A 26,005-nucleotide genomic window follows, 5' to 3' on the forward strand; every position below is an offset into this window, starting at 1 on the left:
ACCGCTGCGCCACTCGGGAGCCCAGCTGGTAAAATGAAAAGACGCAAAAAATAAACTTAAGGACAGGAAGCATGGAAATAGCACACATAGAAACGGATCTACCCCTTATTAGACTTGCTTTCCATGAGAATTACCAATCTAAAACTCACATTTCTATGTGAATTTGGTCGGGGTGCACACAAAGCTACATATTGCGCCTTTAATCTGAACAAACACATTCGGTGTGACTGTACAGTTGTGGCAGGGTAGAGCAGAGCAGAATACATGTTCCCTTGATCTCCAAACCAGAGCACACCTCAGCGATGACACTTTACAGGCAGGAACTAGCTGACGGAGGCAGTAGGGTTTTGGATCCGACCCCACAAACCCAGGATGTCCCATAGCTGAGACGGCCTCGTAAATATATTTAAAACGTATTATCCGCCGGCATAATTAACCAAGCGTTTTTCATCCACCACATAGACATCCACTGATTCACGCCTATAAAAGCCCTTGTTTCCACTCACACTTGCTCTCTAATTGAGCGCTCTGGCTTTCCCAAGGTTGTCGTCTGTTTTAGAGGGGGTTTGTTGATGGGGAATTTGATGATGTGAGCAGCTTCTGATGGAGGGATGACTTGTGTGTGTGTCTCCATACACATTAGATCTGAGGGAGGTTGGGGAGGGGGTAGTGTGTGATTCTCCGGTCACCATGGTAACCGTCATACTTACTTAAGCTCCCCCCCGTACAATCTTGTGTCTGGCCACATGAGTGCCTGTGGCCAGCTCACTCTTTGGGTTGGGGTATTTTATGTGCTTGATATTAATGGTGTGTGTGTGGGAGCACTTCTAAGCAGCTGAACAAATATTTCCAAGACAGTACTACTCGGTTCATCTCTCCTGGATATTTGCAGCCTACATGTATTGCAACCACCGGGTCATGCTATCATTATCTTACTCTCATTTGCTCTCAATCATTCTCTCCTTCACTTCCTCACTTTACTCATCTCTTGCTCATCTTCCTTCCTTCTCTCCTTCTGTCCACCATCCCTGTGCTTTATATATTACGCTGCCCGCTGAGCTAGTGCCAGAGGCATGCTGACACAGTCCGTGACGCACACACTCCGCTGTGTATCTCAGCTGTCTGGGGTACCAAGCCTCCTAAAAATACCGCCTCCCTCTCTCTCCCTTTGGGGGGAGGCCACCGCTGCCGAAAGCTGTGTGGGTGGGCGGGGTTTGCCCATTGCAGGCCTATAATTGTGGCGACGAGAGCAGGATGGAAAGAAAGTGAGCCAGGAGACAACCGCCATGTTCCTGAGGTCAGCAAAGTAGAGGGTTCCTACAACATGACCCTGAGGCACCCCCTCACACAGCACCAATACTCTGCCTATCCAAATACTGCCGGCCCCAAAAAGCACAGTGTGCTCTACTGCTTGTACCAAGCACACAGCTGCACTGGGAGAGCCGTTCATACTGTCACTCAGATAAGTCCCACGGAACCTACACTAAAGATGCCCTGTCACAATGACAAACATTGAAGTTGTCACAGGCACATTTGTTAACATTCTCTCTCAGACCGATTCCTCTCAGTTCAACGACAACAATGTTGACCGCATAAAATGATTTACACAGGTGGTTCAAGAAAGCTTTACTTAGAGTACAAAGAGTACAGGGAAACACTCTAAATATAGCCTCAACAGATGGAGGGTTGTTTCCCAAATGGCACCCTATTCCCTATATAGTGCACTACTTTTGACCAGGGCCCATAGAATAGGATGCCAATATGGGACTCAGGCCTGAGTCACTGTAACCACAGGTCGCTGTATGACAGAGATAGATAACAAATGTATCTATTTTCCTTCCTCCAGCTGTGTGAGAGAGGACAGATTGTAAGGCCTCACTTGCCACACAACGAGATAGCCTCTTCTCCGAACTAAAGTATCATTGTGTAATTGTGTATTATTTTTTCTCTCCGGTTCACTTTCACTACTACCTGACATGTGACCTCCTTGCTCTCACACTTTGTATTTTGGGGGTTTCTACGGCCCTGTTTGTTGGGGAATGTTCCTCCCAACACCAGATTTGTGGCTTTGATTCCCTGAATGTGAGGTTATGTGTTGTTTACTGAATGTTTGGGTTAAAGTGGCTGCCAATTGGCCAGGTACATTGCACTGTAAGTACTGTATGTGGTTCATAGACGGGTTAGCTGACAATGTCCTAAAACGATATGCACACTTCAATGGGTCAGAAGGCTGTCGGTTGTTGTAATTCTGGATGGCTAGTTAGCTAACAACGACAAGAAGCTGCCATGTGGGGAATAGTAGGTGTCTCGTTTCAGCTCGTTGTATCTTGTTCTTGATACCATGTCTTGGTTTGACTGACACGTCTATGCTAATATGGCAAAAAAAAACTGTAACAATGTATTTGAGAGGAAACAAGTGTTCATTGTGCCAATTGATGTATGTTTTCAATAAAAATTTGAGATGAAATATAGTTTACATGTTGTCAACAATTTAAGCCAACCCTGTCTGATTTGCCCCATAGTTGTGCACGTGTCGGTTTTGTTGCTAAACAACCAACCCGTCTATTGGTTTGCAGTGGACAGTACCAACATCAGCCTCTAGCTGGTGTCTACCAGTAGGTATGTTTAGGTTAGTCACTAAAGGGGAGGATGGCACTGACTGCTTCTTGTCTCACTCTCACTCTTTTTTTCTCCTTCACAGAACGGTGGTGATGCCCATCGCCAACGAGTTTGCCCCCGACGTGGTGCTGGTGTCGTCTGGCTTCGATGCCGTGGAGGGCCATCCGTCACCCCTGGGAGGGTACAGGCTGACGGCCAAATGTAAGTGACTTACTCCTTTTCCCCTTTCTCTCCACCAACACACTCGAGTCACCAATACTTTGACTTGGAGCATCAAGTCTCGGGATTCGACTTTGACTTGAGAATGATGACTTTAAATTATCATGCCAGGTTTTGTAACGTTTTGACACTCATTTTGTGGCACAGAGTCTCCGTGGATTACTCTCCACGCAGCCAGAGACAGTAGCCGCAGCATCGGGCCTCGCAAAAGAAACATGCTACAAATTGGCTAGTGAAATGCACAATTGGCCCTCTGATTGGACCAGCAAACTGTCAATCAACACAGGTCGGGTGAGCTAGCGAACAGAATGCTGATTTGCTGTACAGCTATAGGAGCGGGTGCAGTGCCAAGATTAAGTTGTAGGGAGAGAGGATTGCCATCATAAAAAAATATGCAGCTCCAAAAAATAGTTTGGTGATCGAGAATAGTGACTGTTTACTTTGCAAGCTCATCAGCAATGGGGTATCAAGCCACAATTAGGCCTGCTGGTCTTTTGGTATTCCAAAATTGGTTGAAATGTATCATTTATTTATGGAGGTTGCATTTGGAATTTGTTGTTCAAATGTATTATTACTGTGGTGAGGACACACCATAGGCTTGTTCAAATGTATTATTACTGTGGTGAGGACACACCATAGGCTTGTCTGGCGCTCTCCAAACTCAAACACTGTTCTTTGCTGTTGCTTTCACACATTTAAATGCATATGTGCTAAATCTATATTGCATCTAATCCTACAATAATTGCTAGCATGGAAATCATTCTATACCGGTACCGTTTATTGCAACACATTTCTGTCTGATAAGATAGATTTTCATTCAGCCAACCATTTCTGACCCTTTGGAGTGGGCGCAATGTTTATTGTGCACATGAATGTTAACGAGACTCATGAGGTTAAAAGTTCTGTTTATTTAATTCAATGTCTGGTTTTTGTTTGTTCATATTTCCGGGTTATGTCGGAGTTCCGTGTGTCTGTGTCCTACTGTATGTCTCTGTCATTCTGGTTGTGCGTAATAGGAGCACGTTCGCCTCAGAGCGCATAGAAATAGGCTAGGTGGCCTGCGCGCCACGCTTTGGAGTCAGTGTGTTGCATAACAGAGAAAAGTATTGTTCCATGTATGAATGTTGAGGAAATATCATTAATAATCATTAAGTCTGATTAAGAAACATTTACCAATGTAACAATGGATATGGGAATGGCCTTTTACATTGTAGAACCAGTTTATTGGTTGTAAATACCAATTGGGTAATTGTATGGTCCTGGGAGGGGGCCAAGTGAATATACAGTATGTACCTTCGTGAGCTCCTGTTAGACAGATTACATTTGTTTTCTCAAGGGGAGGCTGTGCAGTCTTGCCCTCTGCCTGTGCCGGTTCAGTTAGGACAGGTTAAGTCTGACACAGGAGATATTTATTTTGGGCTGTGTATATTTTGTCAATCTACTTGTATATTTTGTATGATATGGCACTTTTACCATTGAATCACCAAGACCTGTAAATAAATCTACACTCTGACCGCATCAACCTGCCTTGCCTTCTGCTGATTTCATGCCCTTAAGACTGTTACAAGGTCCCTATTTTACAATTACATCATCAAAACCTGTTGTAGACAAAATAATGAAAAGGGCTGTCTGGTAGCCTCAGTAAATAGTCAAAGATTTGCAGTCATTGCATGTATAGATACATTTTTTTTACTTGACTTGAGACTGAACTTATTCTGCTAGCGTTAGTGCAATCCGCTAGCTGATCCCATAGACTTCCAGTCATTGTGCTAACATTAGTTAGCAATCACTCCAGAAACTACCTTGTATGTACAGACACAAAAATAGAGCCGGACTTTATCTGAGTCCGGCTAAGTAGAAAAAATATTGCTCAATCCCTTTCAGAGAAAGGCTGCATTGATCTAAGTGTTTGAGCCCATGCTAGGTGTTAAATGCAGAAACACTAGTTCTGGCCATGAGGAGGAAGAGTCTTGCAACCACACTTTAAAAAAAAAAGTAGATTTAAAAGACATTGTGGCTGGCCAGCATGCGTGGTATGTGCTATTCTGACAGATGACAAAATCAGATTTATTTTGCTGGGTTGATCTGAAAGAGTCTAAGTAGCCAATGACAGTCTCTTACGGAAGGTTACCAGACTCTAGTAACATTACCATACACAGTCCCACCTACAAGACACACACACGATCAGATCCAACTGTTCTGGCCCTGTCCATGTAACCTCCCCTCACGTTCACAAAGCTACAGGATCGACTTTGTTCGGAAGCGTCTGTCTTTGGCTCAGGTAGAGCAGCAGTATGGCGTACCAGCAAAGAGCTTTCCCTAAAACTATCTCTGAGATGTCAGCCTAAAGCTGGGTCTCTAAGAGAGGGGGGTCTGAGGAGGGTGTAGGGTGGTATGGCGGAATGCATATACTAAACCTAAGGATATACTAAGGATCAAACACAGGCGGCCTGAGCCAAAACACTAAGCCACATTTATTCCAAATAAACCTGGCTCGTATTATGCATTTAGGCCGAGTAAGTCCCTGGTGCCTTCTCTTTCTTAAATCTAACGAGAAAATATGATGCAATACTGTTTTATCCCTCCGCCTCCGCTCGCTTTCTCTATGCATTTCTTTGATTGCCGTCCAAGCTCCAAAGTCGCCATGGACGAACTCTAACCCCAACCACATGCGTTCTCCTTTCCCCAGGTTTTGGATACCTGACCAGGCAGCTGATGGGGCTAGCCGGAGGCCGCATGGTACTGGCCCTGGAGGGGGGCCACGACCTCACTGCTATTTGTGACGCCTCCGAAGCCTGCGTCTCTGCTCTGCTAGGAATCGAGGTAATACTTGAGAGCGAAGGATGGAGGGAGGGAGGGGTTTCTTTATTTGTTTTCATTCATTTGCCACTCCACCTGTTTAGGCAGAGTGTTTCTACACATCCAGTTCAATCAGGAGGTGAGAATAGAGCTCAGACGGCGCTCTGATTGGGTGGTTATGCCGTCTTTCTGGGCAGTTGGCACAGTCATAGCTGTGGTGCTGAAAGGGCTTTGGCCCAATGCTGCCGCCCACTGAGAGACCGAGAGAGGGAGAGGGAGAGGGGGTGGAGAGAGCTGGAACAGTGAGCTAACAGAGATCTCCATCCTCTCTTTCTCTCCATCCCTTATCCATCCCCTCTCACTTTTTGTCCCCACCGCCCAGTGTGGGAGGATACCACCGCCAGGGAGAGGGAGGAAGTAACAACGGTCAAGTTGAAGAATCTGAGGTTAATTGTGGATGTGTGTAGGCTGGACCTGGAGCTGAGCCAACTGTCTGTCTTCGTCCCAAATAGCGCCCTATTCTCTACGCAGTGAACTCATTTTGACCAGAGCCTTCTGTCTGCTGTGATTCATGGCACAGGCCCACTGATTTTTCACAAGATAATGGATGGAGTCTAGTGTTTTCTTGGCCATGGCTTAGATATAATTTTAGATTTTGGTTCCATGATAACATGCTTTGGCGCTTTGAATATCTTTACCATAAGAATACTGTAACCAAATGGAGAGGAAAGTGTATGGTTGCTTCAGTGTCTATGTCTGTCCGTGTGTGTGTGTGTGTGTGTGTGTGTATGCCACCATAACTGTTTCAGTTATTTGAGGTCTGGCTTCTGTCCTTATATGTTTAAGTCAGCCACTTTTTGTTCATCAAGACAAATGACCTGAGAAAGACACAGGACTTGTGATGTGGGCACCAGCTGAAAGCCATAGGGACCATAGTGTCCGATCTAAATATTGAATAATGAATAATCCACACTTGAAATATCGGAAGACAATTAAACGGGTTGGCTAGAGCTGACCCTTGGCTAGTGCTGACCCTTGGCTAGTGCTGACCCTTGGCTAGTGCTGACCCTTGGCTAGTGCTGTCCCTTGGCTAGTGCTGACCCTTGGCTAGTGCTGTCCCTTGGCTAGTGCTGACCCTTGGCTAGTGCTGACCCTTGGCTAGTGCTGACCCTTGGCTAGTGCTGTCCCTTGGCTAGTGCTGCCCCTTGGCTAGTGCTGTCCCTTGGCTAGTGCTGACCCTTGGCTAGTGCTGACCCTTGGCTAGTGCTGACCCTTGGCTAGTGCTGACCCTTGGCTAGTGCTGACCCTTGGCTAGAGCTGACCCTTGGCTAGTGCTGACCCTTGGCTAGTGCTGACCCTTGGCTAGTGCTGTCCCTTGGCTGACCCTTGGCTAGTGCTGACCCTTGGCTAGTGCTGACCCTTGGCTAGTGCTGACCCTTGGCTAGTGCTGTCCCTTGGCTAGTGCTGCCCCTTGGCTAGTGCTGTCCCTTGGCTAGTGCTGACCCTTGGCTAGTGCTGACCCTTGGCTAGTGCTGTCCCTTGGCTAGTGCTGTCCCTTGGCTAGTGCTGTCCCTTGGCTAGTGCTGACCCTTGGCTAGTGCTGTCCCTTGGCTAGTGCTGTCCCTTGGCTAGTGCTGACCCTTGGCTAGTGCTGACCCTTGGCTAGTGCTGTCCCTTGGCTAGTGCTGTCCCTTGGCTAGTGCTGACCTGTGGCTAGTGCTGTCCCTTGGCTACTGCTGTCCCTTGGCTAGTGCTGACCTGTGGCTAGTGCTGTCCATTGGCTAGTGCTGACCCTTGGCTAGTGCTGACTCTTGGCTAGTGCTGACCCGTGGCTAGTGCTGACCCTTGGCTAGTGCTGACCCTTGGCTAGTGCTGTCCCTTGGCTAGTGCTGTCCCTTGGCTAGTGCTGACCCTTGGCTAGTGCTGTCCCTTGGCTAGTGCTGACCCTTGGCTACTGCTGTCCCTTGGCTAGTGCTGACCCTTGGCTAGTGCTGACCTGTGGCTAGTGCTGACCCTTGGCTAGTGCTGACCATTGGCTAGTGCTGACCCTTGGCTAGTGCTGACCCGTGTCTAGTGCTGACCCTTGGCTAGTGCTGACCCTTGGCTAGTGCTGACTCGTGGCTAGTGCTGTCCCGTGGTTAGTGCTGTCCCTTGGCTAGTGCTGTCCCTTGGCTACTGCTGTCCCTTGGCTAGTGCTGTCCCTTGGCTAGAGCTGACCCTTGGCTAGTGCTGACCCTTGGCTAGTGCTGTCCCTTGGCTAGTGCTGCCCTTGGCTAGTGCTGTCCCTTGGCTAGTGCTGACCCTTGGCTAGTGCTGTCCCTTGGCTAGTATAAACAGATGAAGTGCTGATGTCATGTCTAATACAGAGGGAGTGCAGTGGTCAGAGGCTGAAATAGAACCTCTGATAGTAGTGAATTTCCAGCCCCCTGCATCCTGCGTTTGTAGAAACTTCATTTATTTTGAGCAAGTGACCGTCTCTTAAGTGTTGCTGCAGACCAGACCAGCCCAGGCCACAAACACACACCCTCTATGTGTTTTCTTCTCGTTGGACAAGATCCGAGTCCCAAACGGCATCCTATTCCCTATATGGTGCACTACTTTTGACCAGAGCCCTGTGGTCCCTGGTCAAAAGTAGTGCACTATCTAGGGGATAGGGTGGGACACAGACAAGGAGAGAACCTGCCTAAGCCGTGTGCCAGTTAGCCCAGTGCAACTTTAAAACCTCCATTAACGAGAGGCGTACGTGGCTATAACTCGTAATGTACTGCCCCTCGGTCTAATAGTGCACCAAAGAGTGGTGTGTAAGTGTATTATTATTGTTGTAAACCTGTCAAACGGAATGCTACCTCATGATTCAAAGGCAAGTAAACAGGAGCTTTCGGCATTTCGGTTTACCTTATAAGATCATAGAGTGGGTAACAAATTTGGAAGCGCCGCTGGGATTTCTTTTCACGTGCTCACCGGCGCATATTACTCCAGCAAAATGGACAACGAGTGAGTGATATTGGAAAGGTAGCTAGCTGGCTAACCCGTGAAGTTATGGATGTACACGCGGGATGATTATTCATGCACACTGTTTGTATTGCACTAGGTGCTGGCGACGTCGAGTACAGGTCGATAACGCTAGGAAGAGATAAAGCGGTCTGGTGAGACTGGACTGGGGAATAAGAGGACTGGCTTGGGTGCCGGTGTTATTCCAGCCCTCCCTCCAGACAAGGCAGTAAATAAGCTCTTGGAACCGTAAAAGACCAGATGGCACTGCTCCAATGTGGATCTTGGGCCCGAAGCAAAACAAACAGAACAATAATGCTGAACCGACGCTAATAAAATGTGGTCACCGCAACCAACCGCCCCAGAGAAAGGGAAAGCAGCGAAAAAACGTTTGCGTCTTCGATCTAGAGTGACGGGGACCAGCTGTGGCATTGGAGAGGAGTGGATCGCGGTCAAACCGTTCTAAACCCACCAAAGAAACCTCAAAGCCTGGAGAGAAATTTAAGCCCCACAGCAATGCTAACCTGTCAGAAGAACTAGATCTTAACAGTTCTGAGCTGGGACAAGGTTTGCTTTGGAGGGGGAGCTACACAAAGTTCTGTTGAGCCTTAAAGGGGCAATCAGCAGTAGAAACAATAACACAGTGTTGACCCCGCCCCTGTTTTGGTAAAAAGCTATGGGTTGGGGCTGGAGAAATGTAACCACTCTCAAATTCATAAACCGAGCTATGGATGCAAGGACTGACCATCCATGTTTTGAAACTATGCGTTTGTTTACATATACTTTGATTACAAACATTAGAATAAAACAAGCTTTGATTCTGATGGGGTGAGACAGTTGAACTATGCTCATGAGGGATTTCTAATCAATATTCTTCAAGAGTCCAAAAACGGTTGTTGCAACTGCTGATTGGCCCTTTAATGCAATAACTGTAATCTGTTTACCTGCACTGGTGCCTTTGAATGACTCAGAGGTCATTGCCATGACGACGATTACAGTAACATCCCACCGGGAGCCTGCAACGCCACTCTCCAAAGTCCCTTCTCCTCCAATCTACCACTGAGAGTAATGACTTGGTTTAATACATGGAGGCAATGGAGGAGGATAGAGAAAGAGGAGAGAGAGAGAAGAAGAAGAATAAGAAGAGGAGGAAGAATGGAAGGCTACTCCTGGAAAAGTTAGGGCTGGGATGGTCTCATGTTTCAGTAGCCAGTAGAGAGGGTTGTTTCGTGGGGTCAATGGGCAGGTCAAAGCGAGTCTGGAAGTCTAAAAAGAGGCCCTGACCCTGTAAGGCTCCCTTTTCTCCCTCCTCCCCGGGACCCCGTCACCAGCCCACATCTGAAAGTGGTTACCCTCACACCTCTCCCGACAGGGTCACCAACAGGCCTAGCGAGATCGCAGGATCAATGGAAATTGGGGAATCATTTGAAGTCGGGGGAGGAAGCTATTGTCATAAACCAGCGAGCTCTGGGGTTCGAGTTTCACGCCGGGTGTTGGGCAAGAGGAAAAACGCAACGCCACAACACCCATTGATAAGGAGCTAGAACACACGGCTCATTAGTTGCCTTTGACTGGCCGTGAGCGGACGCCGTATTTAAACACTGGTGATTGGCCAAACCCACTGTGTTTTTCCATTGCCTTTTCTGTTTGGCAAGAGCCCTGTCAGTCTTTGAACAAGTGCAGATCAGTCCCTCGTTAGTGCGATGACCCGTTCAGCGAGTTGTAATGGCACGAGAGGGAGAAACGCAAGGCAGCGGAGACGAAAACAGATAAAAAGAAGAGAGTTAAAAGCTAATCAAAATGGCCGGATGCGAGTGTTTTCATCAGTCTTTGCAAAAGGTCAAGTGTAGTGGAGTTGGAATGCAGCGTAATGACTCGCCAGCGGCAGTTTGATGTGGCGGATAGAGGGGGGGGTCGTGTGTGTTCACGGATGTGTGTGTGTTACGTAGAGATAATAGTCTGCTGCTGTATTTGTTTGTGAAGTCAAGAGGCCGGGCTTTCAGTTATTCGAGCAACACTAAAAATGACTTCACTCAAACACGAAACGAAAATGTATTACCAGAAGTGATCATTGGTCTCTCATTGGCCCAAGAATAAGGTCTCAAATGTAGACATACAGTTAAGACAGGTCCACAATCGGGGCCAAACGTCTAGATTGGGTTTACAGCCCCACTGCCTCCCGTGTGACTGTAGTGTGTCCATCAAGCATTTTACTGGGCACTCCACAGTGAGAAACATATTCCCCCATTTTATTGCCAGGTTAAGACTAGCTTTGCTATAGCGAGCATTGGGTTTCCTTTGAAAGTGGCTTGGATTAGCTTGGGGGGGGGGGGGGGGGGATGATACAAATCGGTGAATCAACTTTACGCTTTGAGTGTATAATCACTAAAGCCTCTCTAGTTAAATTTCTCATGAATGATGCATTGGTGTCGATGCCAGTCAACTCTGACCTCGTGACTAATTGACAAATGTTCTCAAACAGATGTTGCGCCCCCTCCTCCAAATTGGGGTCGTTAGCAATTGTTTGATAAACAACAGGCCAACACGCCAATTGTTGCTAGTAGCTGACGAAGTTATCCCTGATGTTTACACTCTAGCTACAGTAAGCAGGGTCCATTTCACCTGGCCCTCTCAGGCTTAAGCGTTTCAGTCTCTTTAGCGAACAGAAATGTACCAACGCTGCATAAAAGGTCACCTGCTTTGCGCGATAGGTAGTTAGCTCGTTAAACTAGCATCGCGTTATCAACTGGTGTCAGCGATCGATCCGTCGCCCCGACCAAGCAACCAACAAACAATAGCTGTCTTGAGTCTACTGAACAAGTCAAATTCCTCCCACCCAGTGTTATGGTTTCACCACCTTCCCCAGAATTTGTATTTTATTTGTTGGCTTCCCCTTCATGCGTTTGAAAGCCGTGCCACACACTCAAACAGATCGATTTGGATTTAAGCAGGCAGGCAGCAATGGACAGAGTGAAAGTACACTGTCCTCCAACAAAAGCTCTTTTCTCTCTCTCTCTCTCTCTCTCTCTCTCTCTCTCTCTCTCTCTCTCTCTCTCGCTTGCTTTCTCTGTTGGAAAAAGGCAATGGTTCTCTCACTATGAAGATGGGGGGATGAAGGAGAGGTGGAGAAGAGGGAAGAGAGGTGTGGTTAGAGGGGTTAGAAACTCAAATAAACGTCCTGCGTCACGGTGGATGCCGTGGGGAGCGCCGTGTGTGTCATACCTGCCAGGCAGGCCCGTAGCGCGCTGACAAGAGCCATTAAAGTTTATAGGCGTGCGGCACAGCTGCTCGTCAAACTGACAGACAGACAGCCCACCGAGCCCCCCGTCCTGGCCCCGTGTGGGGACCCCCTCCCTGGCTATGGTGCAAGGCCAGGCTGGAGGCCTGGGGTAGTGAGGTAGAGGAGGAGGGGGTAGTGGTGGAGAGATGACTGGGCTGCTAGGAACTGGAAGTGATCCACTGAAAACCACAAACACATTAGTGGGCACACATTCATGGAGCCTTGGCTCGTTCCTGTGAGGAATGAGAGAAAATAAGATCAAAACTAGACAGAAGGATGAGTGATAGGGACCAAACTCAGCAGTATTTGAATGGTTTAGCAGTGTGTCCCAGCTTTTTTAAACGTGCTTTGAGTGTAAGGTCCCTCTACTTGGTGGGCGTCACTTAGGGCTCTCCGGTGGCCTGGCATAAGTGACGCCTAGATTGAACAAAGTGCTCTGTTGTCTGTACATGCATGTGTGCACTGGACCAGCGCCAACCCCTGATCTTAGTACTGACAGACCTGCGCTCTGAGGCCTGTTTCCTCAAAGGGTGCTGGAGTTGCATGACGGACATCCATGTGCACCACCGCTGCTCAAACTCAAGGGAGTGAATGATAGGACAACAGTATGTGTGTGTTTTGCAGTACCACAAAACATTATGAGATACTGTACAGCAATGCAGGTTCGATTGAGGGAAGCCCTCCCAAGGTGTTGTCATGTTTTGAAAGAAGATTAGAATATGTAAGGCTGTAATAAAGAGGCCAAGGGGCTAGAAAATGTTGCGTGTGTGTGAGTGAGAGTGTGAGTGATTGTGCGCACGTGTGTACACATGCGTGCTTGCACACTTACTTGCTTGTGTGTGTGTGTGTGTGTGTGTGTGTGTGTGTGTGTGTATGATGCAGCTTGTCGTGCCACAGCCGGATTAAAGTATCCCTCTCCTTAGACTGGCCTCTCCCGTCGCCCTCCTCACCCCCTCCCACCCTTTATTTGTTTTAATTAAAAGAAAACTTCCAGCCTTGGCCGAACGGGACCGACCGGCGATCCCTTTTTCCTCTCTTTCCTCTCGTCTTCCTTCTTCTAATGTTTCTAATGTTTCTCCTCCACTTTTCAGTTTTGAGCAAGGTTATGATAGGGCAAAAAATACAGCTGCCTGCCTTTATTTCTTTCGGTGTTTATACATAGAAGTATTTGGGGCTTTTTTTGGGGGGGGGGGGGGTGTTCTGCTCACAAGGTGAAAAAAGCAGCACACACTGTGAGCCAGAGGGAAATGGAATCGTTCCGGATTGGAAAGGCAGCTTGGGGAATGCCCCCGTTTCCTCTCTCCTCTCCTTCATGGCTTCGTCTGACTCGTCTGACAGAGTATTCCCATAGTGTGTGTGTGTGTGTGTGTGTGTGTGTGTGTGTGTGTGTGTGTGTGTGTGTGTGTGTGTGTGTGTGTGTGTGTAAAGTGGGACCCAGCACAAAAGCACACATTGTAGCCTGTGGTGGAGAGTAGCTCCTTGAGTGGGAGGCTGCACTGCATCTGTGAGCCTATTGTTATTGCGTCCAACTGTTCTCCACCGCTGGGCTGGCTGGCTGGGTGATTCAACACTGGGCAGAAGTCCACAGTCAGAAGTAATTAAGTTAGGATCGTCAGTTTTTTTGTTCCGCTATTGCCGTGTTGTATGTAACCTGTCACTCACTCCAGTGTGTATGTGTGTCTCTCCCCAGTTGGATCCTATCCCTGAGGAGGTGATGCAGCAGAGGCCCAACCCCAACGCTGTTCACTCCATGGAGAAGGTGCTGGAGGCACACAGTGAGTGTCGCTCTACTCTACTCACACAGGAAATGGCCCCACTCTATGTGCTACAACCACAAAATGATTCAGGGGTTTGATTTGCAAGTGTGCATTCACCGTAAACTCTCAACGATGGTCTTAGATCGGAAAAGAAAAACAGCAGCACTCAGCCCTGGATGACGGAAGTTGTTTGACCCCTGGTGTAGTTGCTCTATGTTATAATCATGATCCTTTCACCTTTGTCCTGTCCTGTAGGTAAAAACTGGCGCTCTCTTCAGCGCGGGGCCTCCACGCTGGGCTACTCTCTGAGCGAGGCTTGCCGGTGTGAGACAGAGGAGGCCGAGACCGTCACCGCCATGGCTTCCCTCTCTGTGGCCAACAAGCAGAGGAAGTATGTCCCTCCTGTGTGCGTGTGTGTGTGTGTGTGTGTGTGTGTGTGTGTGTGTGTGTGTGTGTGTGTGTTTTACACCGAAGGTTACATCGACCAAAAGCTTAGCTCTTCAGTACAATAAAAAAAAAACATTTTGATCCAACCTAGATGTGCAGAGGTTTCTGATACTCACAGGTCTCACACATTCCTGCAGTTGACATGTGTAGTGTGGAAGTGCTGCCTGTGACAGGTGTCATTGTCCCTTCTTTCTCCAGGAGCGAGGAGGAGCCTATGGAGGGCTGACCAAGCCCCCTTCACCATTCAGAGACCCTCAAAGGTCTCCAATTTAGGTCTCCCATTTAGTACTCCATTTCAATTTGATCCCACCCCTTGACCCCACTCGCACCCTGTCTAGGAGGCGCACCAGCCCCGGGGGGGCAGGGGGCAACGTATAGAACGACTCGGTATGAAACGGAAATGGAAGACAGTGGTTCCGTCTCTACGTGGAGAGGCAGAACACAAGGAGCGCCGGGTTTTTGTCAGGTCTTTACTCCAGGACCGGTGGGATCTAAGGTGAATTTGAATCATCCCACGCTGGCAACATTGAGTGTCTGTGCTTCTTTGGAACAGACACACTCGCTACGTTCGAAGTACTGCTCCAGACACAGAATTTCTCATTTAGCCATCTCCTTTCATTTTTTTTCTTTCTGTCGTTTGTTCCTTTGCCCTCTTCCGTTCACGAAAAACCGCAACCGAGCCCTGTGATGTCATTACTACTTTGTTTTACGAATGTTTGATTGTTACCATTCATGAAAGACTTTGAGAAAGGAGAGATGTCGCAGGGTTTGCTGATATTTCTTGGCACGTTTCTCGATTGGCAAAAGCAGGCGTTTTTTTGTTTTTGTTGGAGAAGAGGAGCGAGGAAAAGAGAAGGGGAACACGATGGACAGGTGACCCGGGGCCTCATTTATCAAAGGTGCGTGCACACAAGAAATAGTCTGAACCTTGCGGGCGCCAGTTTTCACGCAAAGGTTGGTGTTTATCCATTTTGAACTCGATGGGAAAGTGTGCGTATATCCACTGAAAACTCCATGCGCACTCACAACTTCTAGTGGTTCATCAACTGTATTGCAAGCAAATATGATTCTTTTGGGGGGGAAATTGAGGTGTTTGAGGCACGGGAATTTATAATAATGGTAGGCTAATAAAAACATTAAAACGTAGGCCTAATGATAAAACAGATGCATTTGCCGTTGGTAAGGAGATCACATAGCAGCATGTTCCCTAATATATTTATTTTACTTTTATTATATAGACCTAAATCATAATCATATTGCGGGACATGTCTCCTTTTCTGACATGACTGGTTTATTTCTGCTACACAACAAATATTACGCTACCATTTAGCCATCTCTCATTCAATAGCCAAGCATGCTTGAAAGTAAAATAGACCGGTAGCCTATGACAGTATAGCTAGGCTAAAGTTTTCTTGTGCGACAGGAGCGCGACATCGCAGCCCATTTCATCTCAGAGACGAGGCCAAAGCAGGAAATATAAACACAATCATGTATTGATGAAGGAAATATTGAACAACAACTCTTATGTTGCATAGAAGTCTGGGCTCTGAGCAGCATTTACTTTTCAATTGTTCAATAGACAATTCATCTTGCCGAATACATGGCCGGTGTTTGGCATGCTCTATAGTAAAAAAAAAAAAAGCCACTGCAAAAGATGAAAACAGATGAAGATGAAAACACCCCACACCTCTAACAGAAATGTGATCACATTTACCATTGCACTTTCTTTTAGTGACTATCACGGCCCAGTTCCAATGTCTCTTCATCATACAGCAGATGATGGTGTTTTTGTTACCAATAAAGGTGAATGGAGGGCATTTTGCCAGGCAGGGTTGTAAAAGCTCGTTCACCAGCGCGCAAATATAGTATGGCTCTGATTAATCAGTGAAAACATGCGTATATGTTGCGTGCAACAGTTTGATAAATCCCAATCATTTTGTTCTGCACACAAATCCTAGAATGTCCACATACGGCAGGATTGAGTAAGAAATGTACGCAATGGTTGATAAATGAGGCCTGGGGTCTTCTGGTTTGAGATGACAGACTGTAAAAAGACCGTGAGTTTGTGCCTTTTTCAGTTCCTGCCTGGTGGATTTCACGACGAACTCAAGACCAAGAGCTTTGCCTTAAATTTGTTTTGGAGGGAGAGAGGTGTGCCGTCCTATCGCTCTCACATCTCATCTCCTTTTGTGGTAGCGAGACTGGCGATGCCAAAACGATGGCACATAGACTGGAGGCCCTTGGCATGTTTACCCTGACTTCCCTGGAGCCTACTGTCCCACCCTGTCCCGTTTGACCTTGTTGTCAGTACTTGACTTGGGCAGGAGCTCCCCGCAGCTGACTACCGGCACACAAAATCCAAGTCAAACACTAGTTGTCGTAACCCCTTTACTATCGTTTAGAAGGTAGTTGCCGTGCTACACAGGGACTGACATGGTTGAGTCTTTTTCAGTGGAATGAGAGCCTTCAATGTTTGAAACGTCAGCCAATGATGTGGCTTTCTTCTGGTATATAAACCCTTTACCAAATACACGCCACCTCTAAGAAAGAGTTAGCTAGCATGCACTGTAGTCTGTTCTAGAGAGATTTGGCATTTTAAACTAGAATGCTGTTCAAAAATAGTAGTAGTAAGACAAGAAATTATGCCAAAGCGTGACGTTGCTATCAGCTCAATAGTCTGTTGCCACGTAGTATTGTAGCCATATAGGACAGATATTGCTATCATGACTTTACGTTCAAAATTGTTCTCTGTGAGGGAATTATAGCAGTTGACCAATTTCTATCTTACACACCTCACCCTTCAAAACGTTCAGACGCTCTTACCTTCATTTAAGGGGCTCTACCCACAATTAGCCGTTCATTTGGCTTTGTTCACAGAGATAAACAATCAAATCTCATGAGTCTTTGTGTTACCATGGTGACAGAGCAGTTAGACAGAGGTGTACCACCTTTGTGAGTTTACAGAGGGGAGCAAGTGGCACCCATATTCTCTGACATTTGATCCACGCTCCTTGTTAGGCACAGCTGCTCACCAAGTGTCAGGTGCTACTGAGTGTGTGTGTGTGTGTCACATGTCACAATCCAGTAAACAAACCCTTTATACATTGACACAGTCACCATAGCTACTGCTAGGTGTGTGTTTTTAGGTACAGGAAAGTGTTTTTAACCTTGTGTGTGTGAGACGCATGAAATAACTGTGTCTCTAACTACATACATTTGACTTAGTTCACAAACACCTATAGCTCAGAATGCAGAGAATGAATGAAAGTAGTGATCTGAATACGTTTTTTTGAACCCCCCCCCAACTCATGTTTCGCCTCCTGGCAACTACCTTCGACATTGTTCCATTGACGTCATAATCACTTTTTCCTACTGTTGGTAAACGAGGAAGAACTGAGAAGATTCTGCATTGATCTTTCCTTGAGATGTTTCCACCACGATTGTTTTGATGACTACTCCATCCGTGTTGTTTTTACCCATCGTTGTCTCTTTTCTTCTTCTTTCTGTTATGTCCTTGTTGTCTTTAGAAGTGGACTCCGGTGTCTTTTGGTTTTTGTGCTTTTGAGTTGTTTTCCTGCCATTTTGTATTCGTTTGAGTTCTTTCTCTCTCTTACAATTTGTGCAGTTCCTTTTCATGGTGAAAGCTTCTGGGGTTTGTGAGGGGTGGGATGGGGTATGCAAATATTTCTACTTTGTATAATGATTCCAACAATTGTGTATTTACTATGCTGGCTGTTCATGGTAGATTTATATATGACAACAAATCTATAAGTATATTATATATTATAAGAAATTGCAATATTGTTTTGGGAAAAGTATGTTTGAATTGCAAAGTGATATGCTCATGTTTCATTCCCTGGTCTGGTTCGGCCCTTCCTGGTGTCGCTGAGGGCACTGTTCATTATTCCTGGCTGCCATTGGCTGAGGGTTCAGTACAGTAGCATCCCATTTGGTGTCAGTCTCTCTACAGTGTACACCACTGACCTTGGCTCTAGTAATACTTCCTGACACTACATAGAGGAGTAGAAATGCTGCCCCCAAACAAGGGCTTAGGGAAAGGGACAAGTCGCTTGTCTCTTATATTTCATTTCCTTCTCCATTAAGGCATTGTGACAACCCACCCATGTAAACATGGGGTTACAGTGGAATTTCACACTCTTACGTCGCTAACACTTTCTGACCTGCAACCAAACACTCTAGCTGTGTTTTGTCAAAAACCTTCTGTATACTATCTAAGGATGTGTAATTCAGAAGCAGTAGCGGTGCGTGGATAAAATCACCGGGGAAGCCAAGCCAGTAAACAAAATGCCATATTACAACTTATGTGTTGTGATAATTGCGTTGTTTGCTCTATAACCTGTTAGTTCATATGCCTTGCCACCGTGATATATATATAGGCCTAAGGCCGAGACAATAAGGAGACAAAGTGGCAGAATAAATTCAACCACAGCTTTGTTTCACCACAAAACCGTGGAGCAACATCTATCCAGTGGAACATCTATCCACCAAGTGTATTGTGACAAACAGTTACATGACCTACAGCATGGTCAATCAAGTTGATGTTTCTGACATTTTTGGACTACTAAACAACTTGATTTAGGACACCGGAGAGTTACCCAAGTTGCAAAGAAAACAGGAGCTGCCTCCACTATTCCAGCACCATTTTAACTTCAACATTTAAAAATCATCAAATCACCGCTGCTTAGTCTAATAAAGTGACAACTAAAATATTCCAAAAACCATTCAGCCCAATCAACGTAAGCTAAATAGGATGTGTCTGTCCATAGTACTGATTTCTCTGTGTGTGTGTGTGTGTGCGCGTGTGTGCGCGTGTGCAATGAAGTAGAAAAAACATGTTGACTCACCCTACTTGTAGAGAAACGTCAATGCCATCCCCCTCTCTTGCCGAAACGGTTTATGACTCTGTCATACAGTACACGTTTTTGTTTTTTGTTGTCCTAGGCTGCCTGGCTAAAATGCTTTGTCGCTAGCCTAACTTCCTTTCATGGGCATCAATTAGCCAGCTAATTAACATTCACCAACTACATCTAGCTATATATTGAACTTCTATCCTCTCAGGCCAGAGGCACAATGTATGGTTAGAACCGAATTGCCGTTATAATCATTGGCCAGTATGGATAATTAAGTAAAACCACAAGTCCAAATCCCTATCTCCGTCCATGACACATTTAGGAAAGGAACCATTTTAGCTAGCTAGCTAGCCACCAGAGGACAACAGCACAACGAGATGCAACAATTCAAGTTTTTTTCTGTCAATGACATTTGGCTTCATTTGATGTGATTAGTGTGAAGCAAAATCCAAACTGACTTCCTTAACACTTTTTTTGGTGTGCCAGGACCATTCACAGTTGAGCTCACTCAGTTTAGCTCAAGGCTGATTGGCTGTTATTGTGTAAAAAGAAATATCAAGGAAGGTAAATGCTCACTGGCTTCCCTTGCATTCAATGCTATGGGCAGCAACAATATCATACTCTTTTTGACCAGACAGCATCGGATAGGTGGCCTACACATAGAGACAGAACGGCACTGTTTCGCTCGCTTGGATGCTTTCTCCGGTGAGATACATTCAGCCTCTTGCGAATTGAAGGAAAATAATGAAACACAGAGAGACGAAAGATAAATGATTTTATATGTTATTTTGCTTCAATTTTGGGGGAAGCCTGGCTTCCCTTTGCATTCATGAATACACGCCACTCTTTCTGAAGGGCCTGTCTTGGAATGACATGATAATTACACAAGGGTTTCCCTAAAATGATTAATCACTATAAGCCCAGGAGTCGTAGTTAACCCATCAAAAGTCCCCCCCCCCCCTCACCCTTTGACCTCATCCAGCCCAAACTGCTCCTCTCTGACGGCTGTAGCAGATGACTAGTGAGGTCAAGGGTCATCTCAATGGATCCAGTCTCAGCCAAGGGGGTGGAGTATGAATTAATAGTCGAGTGTGCGTCACAGTTGTGGTGGTTGTTATTGTATTGGGGCACAATAGTAACCGATCATCCAGAGCTCTCCCAGAATGCACCAGCCTGAGCAATTGGTAGTTATGGTTTCGTCACTTGTATTCAAGCAATCTTTCTCAAAGGGACTTTATACTATCTGGTTATCATAGTGTCCAGATAGTCATTTGAATATTCTCGTGCTCTACAGACATTCCATTTGTTCGTTTTTTTTAAATTTGTTTTATCGTCTGGGTTTTTTTTCCTTCTTTTTTTTCTTCTGTTCTCACAAAAAGGCCTGAGGATTGTCTGTAGTTTTTTTTCTGCACCATTCCTCTTCCACCAACTCTAACTTTCTCTGCATGGTTTGTGTGTCCGCATGCCTGTCTCTGTCCCTGTAACTTATCTGCACAAGGGGAAAAAGCACTGAATGGACAGAAGTACGTTTTTACTACAGCATCAGGATTCGGGAGCGAAGCATGACACGAGAACTTGTATTTTTGCAACCTCTTTTTTTCTCCCTCTCCCACAATTGACGATGAGGAAGAACGGCGCTCCATGTTGGTCTGACAGATGTGCTTTTTACACATAAAAAAATAAAAAAAATATCAACAGCAAACGGAACGACTTTTAACATTTTACAACATCTTTATCTAGCGCTTGTGACATACAGACAATAGATTTTATCGTATTTGTGCACAACAACAAACACACACACACACAAAAAAAAAAACGTTTTAGGGAAACTAAACTGCGGAGGCAACGGGAGAGACCAACTCATTGTATCATTTGAAGTTGGGACGGGGAGACGTTTTGTTTCCGAGGCATCTGGAGATATCAAAGGGCTCTGTACCCGATGAATGGTCTATATCGTCGTCAGGGTTGTCCATTCCACTTCAGCCAGTAATATCTGTGACCACTGTGGTAAAAAGAAAGGAACAGTTATAGGTTTACAAAATGCATCTGTTACGAAATGCATCTGTTTTTATATTGTTTTCTTTTGACTCTTGTTCTCTCCATTGTTACAGAATAATACTTCCCCCCCCCCTCGGGACCTTAGCTCTAACATTTTCTCTTTTGACATCTACACTATAAAGTATAACGTTTTGGAAAAACCACGATGCCTTGTTGTTGTTTTTTCCCCCACTGGGGGCTTATGGTCAGATGAGTGGTTGAACTAAAAGGGGAAAAGGCTGTCATGCAAAGTCGAGGCCCATCTTGAATCACACATGAATCATACACCCAGATACTGACAAACTTCAGGACCATGCATTGTTGCAGAAACGGAATGCGTTAAATGAGTTAACACAAAGTGCCTTTCATAAAAGGCATGAAGCATCTGTGTCGCTGAGTGCTTGGCATTTAGCATGTCTTAGCCGCTCTGATGTTGCGGTCAGCTTTTTGTAAATAATAGTAATTATATGCTTGCTAACGTTTGTTCTATTTCACACATGTACAAGTGTATATCATACAATTGTTTTTTTTGCATATCCCACTCTCCCCTAAGACACCCTCACGGCCAGGGATCAGCCATTATTGACGGCAACCCTGGAGCAATTACATTTAAGTGCCTTGCGCAAGGGCACATCAGCAGGTCTTTCACCAAGTCAGCTCAGGGATTCGAGCCGGCGACCTTTTGGTTACTGGCCCAGCGCTCTCATCCCAATCCACACTTCAACCGAAAGATGAAAACTAGTCGACAACCTGTGAGTATTTACAAAATTGTTCTGCAACCGGAACTAAACATTGATGTTTGAATAAAGGTATACCTTCCTTCGCCCTTAATCACAGATCCGGGAGGGACGGATTAATGAAACAAGAAGCCAATAATCTCTTTTTCACTTACCTAATCCCTTACAGATCAGTGACTAGGGTCAGAAGGAAGGATGAATCTAAACTATTGGAACGGGCCTCAGACCTGTACAGTAAGTATTTAGTATTCCGAAGAGAGAAGCTGCCTTGACCGTACTGCTATGTACGGTAGCAGTAGAGGCTTAAGGCCTCTGCATGCTTCTCAGCCAAAACAGTTCGGAAGAGTTTGCGCATATATTATGATTACATTTTGTGCCGGTTTTTTTTCAGCTGTTCCGACACACAACTTTGTGTGTGTCGGAGTTATTAGCCAAAGTCTACACCCCTTCATTGGTGATTGGTCAACAGTAGGGATTATTCAATTAAGTCTTTGTTGTCATTCAATGGAGGCAACTCGTTTTCATGCAAATTTGTTCGTTATGAAATGCTGCACTAAACAACCTAGATGTAAAATTGCACGAAGAAGATCTCCTCGGCAAAAACTGCTAAATTAATGACAGATTTCTTGAGGTATTCTCGATGAATTCTGACTATATTGAGGAAGTGTATACGACGTCTCAAAATGGAAAAACAGTACAACTGCCACTTTTTTCTCATTTTTCAAGTGAAGGTCCTAGGCGCCAGCCGAACTTAAGCATGTGGACACCTTTAGGTCCTAGGCTTCACAGTAGCCACAAGTAGGCTTAGCCACCCATTTGGAAGGGCCAAAGGTCAACCCCAGTGTCCAAATAAACACAAGTGAGTCTGTGTTTGGAGGAAGTTGGGGGGGGGGGGACATAAAAAAAACACTCCAAATTAAAAACAGAACCAGGCCTGCCACTGGTCAGTCAAATAAACACAGAGAGAGAGTAAAAGTCCCAATGCTGAGCGGTCTTCTTCAGTCGTCCCCTGCCTATACACAAACAATGTCACTGGGGTCGTCACTGTGAAGGTGGTGGTTTCAATATTCATAAATCAATGGAGTTGGAGCACGGTGCTGTGGCTAAGGCAAAGAGACCTGGACACATCTCGAGCACCTCTATGGGAGCAGAGAAAACTGAGACACCAGTGCCAATATTGACTGTCTCACGAGATGTGAAAGAGACCTGTCAGGAGGCTCCGCGACACAATGAGACTAAGAAAGACAACATTAAATCGAAAGAATGCACTCCTTTTTAGGGGTCCTGGAGCCCTGGGACAAAGTAACGACTGGCTGCACTCCCAGCACGTAGACCAACCGTCTCACTGTGAACTCGTTGACGACTCCGTTTCATCCCACACCGCAGGCGGCTGACCTCTGCGAGCCCTGAAGGTCAAAGAAGGGCCGGGGCTTTCCCCTTTGAGTTACGACACGTCTTGGAACCTAATATGGCCAGCCCACAAAATCCAAAATGGCCGATTCTATCCTAGGGCTGCTGGTTTTGCAGAAAACCCCGCCGGCTATTTTCTCTCTAATCCCCACAATGACAGTTCGGTCTGCGGTTATCACTCCCTGTTCCTCTCTATGTCTCGCTCTCTCTCTCTTCACCCGTCCTCCTGCCTCCCAGCGTCAGTTGGCGCTGTCATTACCATCTTCCATATTAGAAAAGGCCTCGTCCCTGAACGTAGCTCATCCTCCAGTATTTTTTTAAATTGCAGGCCTGAGTGGCCGTGGTGGCTATGGATAAGGACGAGGACAGCTGGAGGATGACAAGCACCGAGAATTACAGATCCCACTTATTGGAAACCCTAACCATGAGACCTACAGGCAATGAGGATCCCATATTTATGACGGGGCCCCGATAGAGACATTTTTGTAACTTGTCCTGCACACACGCACACACACACACTGCTCCCCATGGGACGATAAGGAAGGATTTGTTATATAAGTTATATGGTGCGTCAGGCCAGAGGCACAGAAGAGATGGGCCTCTAGGTCACAGTGACTGTGGGAAGATGGACCTACTATTGCAGCACTCTCTCACACACACATTGCTCTTCTACTTTTGGATCGAACAGGGTTTGATGGTGTCCCGTGTAGATCAGTTGGTAGAGCATGGCGCTTGGGTTGTGGGTTTGATTCCCGCGGCGGACGAGTACTAAAATGTATGCACCCAATACTGTAAGTCACTAAAATGTGAAAAATGTCATGTGAGATGCTTTTCCAATGGTTGTTCATTCCCATAACCGGATGAAGCCATGCTTGTTTCCTGTTTTAGGATGAGTGACCAATGGCAATATCAGAGATTCTGCATTGAAAGTGATTCTTAGTCTGTGAGCAGAAAACCGGCTTGTGTGAGTGCGAGCGCATACCTGTCTTTGTGCGTGTCCTCATGCTTCCTCTCAGGGGCGGTTTAAAAGGACCCACACAGAGGGAGTTGCCACCACTAATTCAACGTAATTTCCTGACAAAGTGAGGAAATGTACATTACCGTTCAAAAGTTTGGGGCCACTTAGAAATGTTTTTTTAAAGAAAAGCCCATTTTTTCGTCCATTAAAATAACATTTAAATGTATCAGAAATACAGTGTAGACATTGTTAATGTTGTAAATTACTATTGGAGCTGGAAACGGCTGATTTTTAATGGAATATCTACATAGGTGGACATTATCAGCAACCATCACTCCTGTGTTCCAATGGCACGTTGTGTTAGTAATCCAACTTGTCATTTTAAAAGGCTAATTGAAAAAAGGCTAATAGAAACCCCTTTTGGAATTATGTTTGCACAGCTGAATTACGTTTGCACAGCTGAAAGCTGTTGTCCTAATTAAAGAAGCAATAAAACTGGCCTTCTTAAAATTAGTTAAGTATCTGGAGCATCAGCATTTGTGGGTTTGATTACAGGCTCAAAATGACCAAAACAAAGAACTGTCTTCTGAAACTCGTCAGTCTATTCTTGTTCTGAGAAATGAAGGCTCTTCCATGCGAGAAATTGCCAAGAAAATGAAGATCTGGTACAACGCTGTCTACTACTCCCTTCACAGAACAGAGCAAACGAAAGATTAGCCAGCTGGTTCTGGAGTTGGATTTGGATTTGTTATAAGCATTGATCTAGGCATCATTTTCCCACAAATGGAAACCACTGGCCTATCTTTGACTTCACCATCTATTTTTATAAATTGCTGCTGCGAATCCGCCAGAGAAATAGTTAGAAAGAATAAGATGAAACTCTGGTAATATGAACAGCTCTTGAAAGATAGCTGATATGCGTTTATTTTACATTGTAATAGACACGGTGCAACATTTGAAAGGTAGGCTGCTGACAGGCTTCGGCTGCGGTACAGCAAAGTCAGCCCTGCTCATGGTTTGCACAGGGGATGTGAAATGCATGCTACAAATGAAATGTAACTGTAAGTTTCTTGAATTTTCTTTTGCAGGTGCCTTTTCAATATCTGGATAGTCACTTGTGGTTTCTAGCTGACGTTAGACCAACCGAAGCAGTGGAGCGCATAGTAAAACAAGACTTTTGTGGTCAAAACCATTCATCTTGGGGGGTGAAGGGGGGAGCGGGTTTGCAAAAATGTTATCGTTTCACACAATTATACCATTTATAAAATGGTCAGATATATATATTTATATATATATAGATATTTTTACAGACTAGCTAAAAAATATGTGAAAATGTACACATTTTCTGGTGAGTTTCATTTTCAGCACTGAAATTAAAAGTAGGTTAAAAAATAATGTAATATCATAGGAAATGACACCACATTCACAAGGATTTGCACGAAGTGGACTGTTCGTATTTTTCACTTCAAACCCAAATATATCATACTTTGACAAAAACGATGACTTATTTACTTCAATCGTGGTGCAACATCATGGGTAAGATCTGGCCATTGTCTTTCAGCTCAAAAAAAGTGGATTTCTACTGGCGTTGGCATTTACCACTAGACTAAACACACAGCAAGAGAAGCAAACATGGTTGCACTCCCTAAATTATTAAACTCGAAGGTTTCACCCAAATTCCATTGTTTTAACCTCTCTCCACTATATATTCATGTAAAAAAAAATGCATATTCAATAATGCCATTATATGCCAGTCATAAAATGTCACAAAAAAAGGTTTCACTTGTTTTCCCTCAATCTTCCTGTTCGAGAGACTTCAGAAGTAGCCCACAGCGCTAAAGCCTTATTTTTCATATTAACTCTCCACACACACCTTCTAA

At 45.5% G+C, this 26,005-nt stretch overlaps 1 protein-coding gene across 1 annotated transcript in view; it reads left to right on the forward strand.

Moving 5' to 3' along the window:
* Positions 1–14,463, forward strand: part of LOC115107801 (histone deacetylase 4-like) — a 125,362-nt gene extending 110,899 nt beyond the window's left edge. The window contains exons 21-25 of the mRNA XM_029631457.2: positions 2,702–2,820; positions 5,528–5,661; positions 13,599–13,683; positions 13,921–14,056; positions 14,311–14,463. Of these exons, the coding sequence (XP_029487317.1) occupies positions 2,702–2,820; positions 5,528–5,661; positions 13,599–13,683; positions 13,921–14,056; positions 14,311–14,338 (502 nt within the window). The 3' untranslated portion in view covers positions 14,339–14,463. The remainder of the gene's footprint in view (positions 1–2,701; positions 2,821–5,527; positions 5,662–13,598; positions 13,684–13,920; positions 14,057–14,310) is intronic.
* The last annotated feature ends 11,542 nt before the right edge of the window (positions 14,464–26,005 follow it).

The sequence above is a fragment of the Oncorhynchus nerka genome, linkage group LG3 (assembly GCF_034236695.1).
Source record: "Oncorhynchus nerka isolate Pitt River linkage group LG3, Oner_Uvic_2.0, whole genome shotgun sequence".
In the NCBI taxonomy this organism is placed as follows: domain Eukaryota; kingdom Metazoa; phylum Chordata; class Actinopteri; order Salmoniformes; family Salmonidae; genus Oncorhynchus; species Oncorhynchus nerka.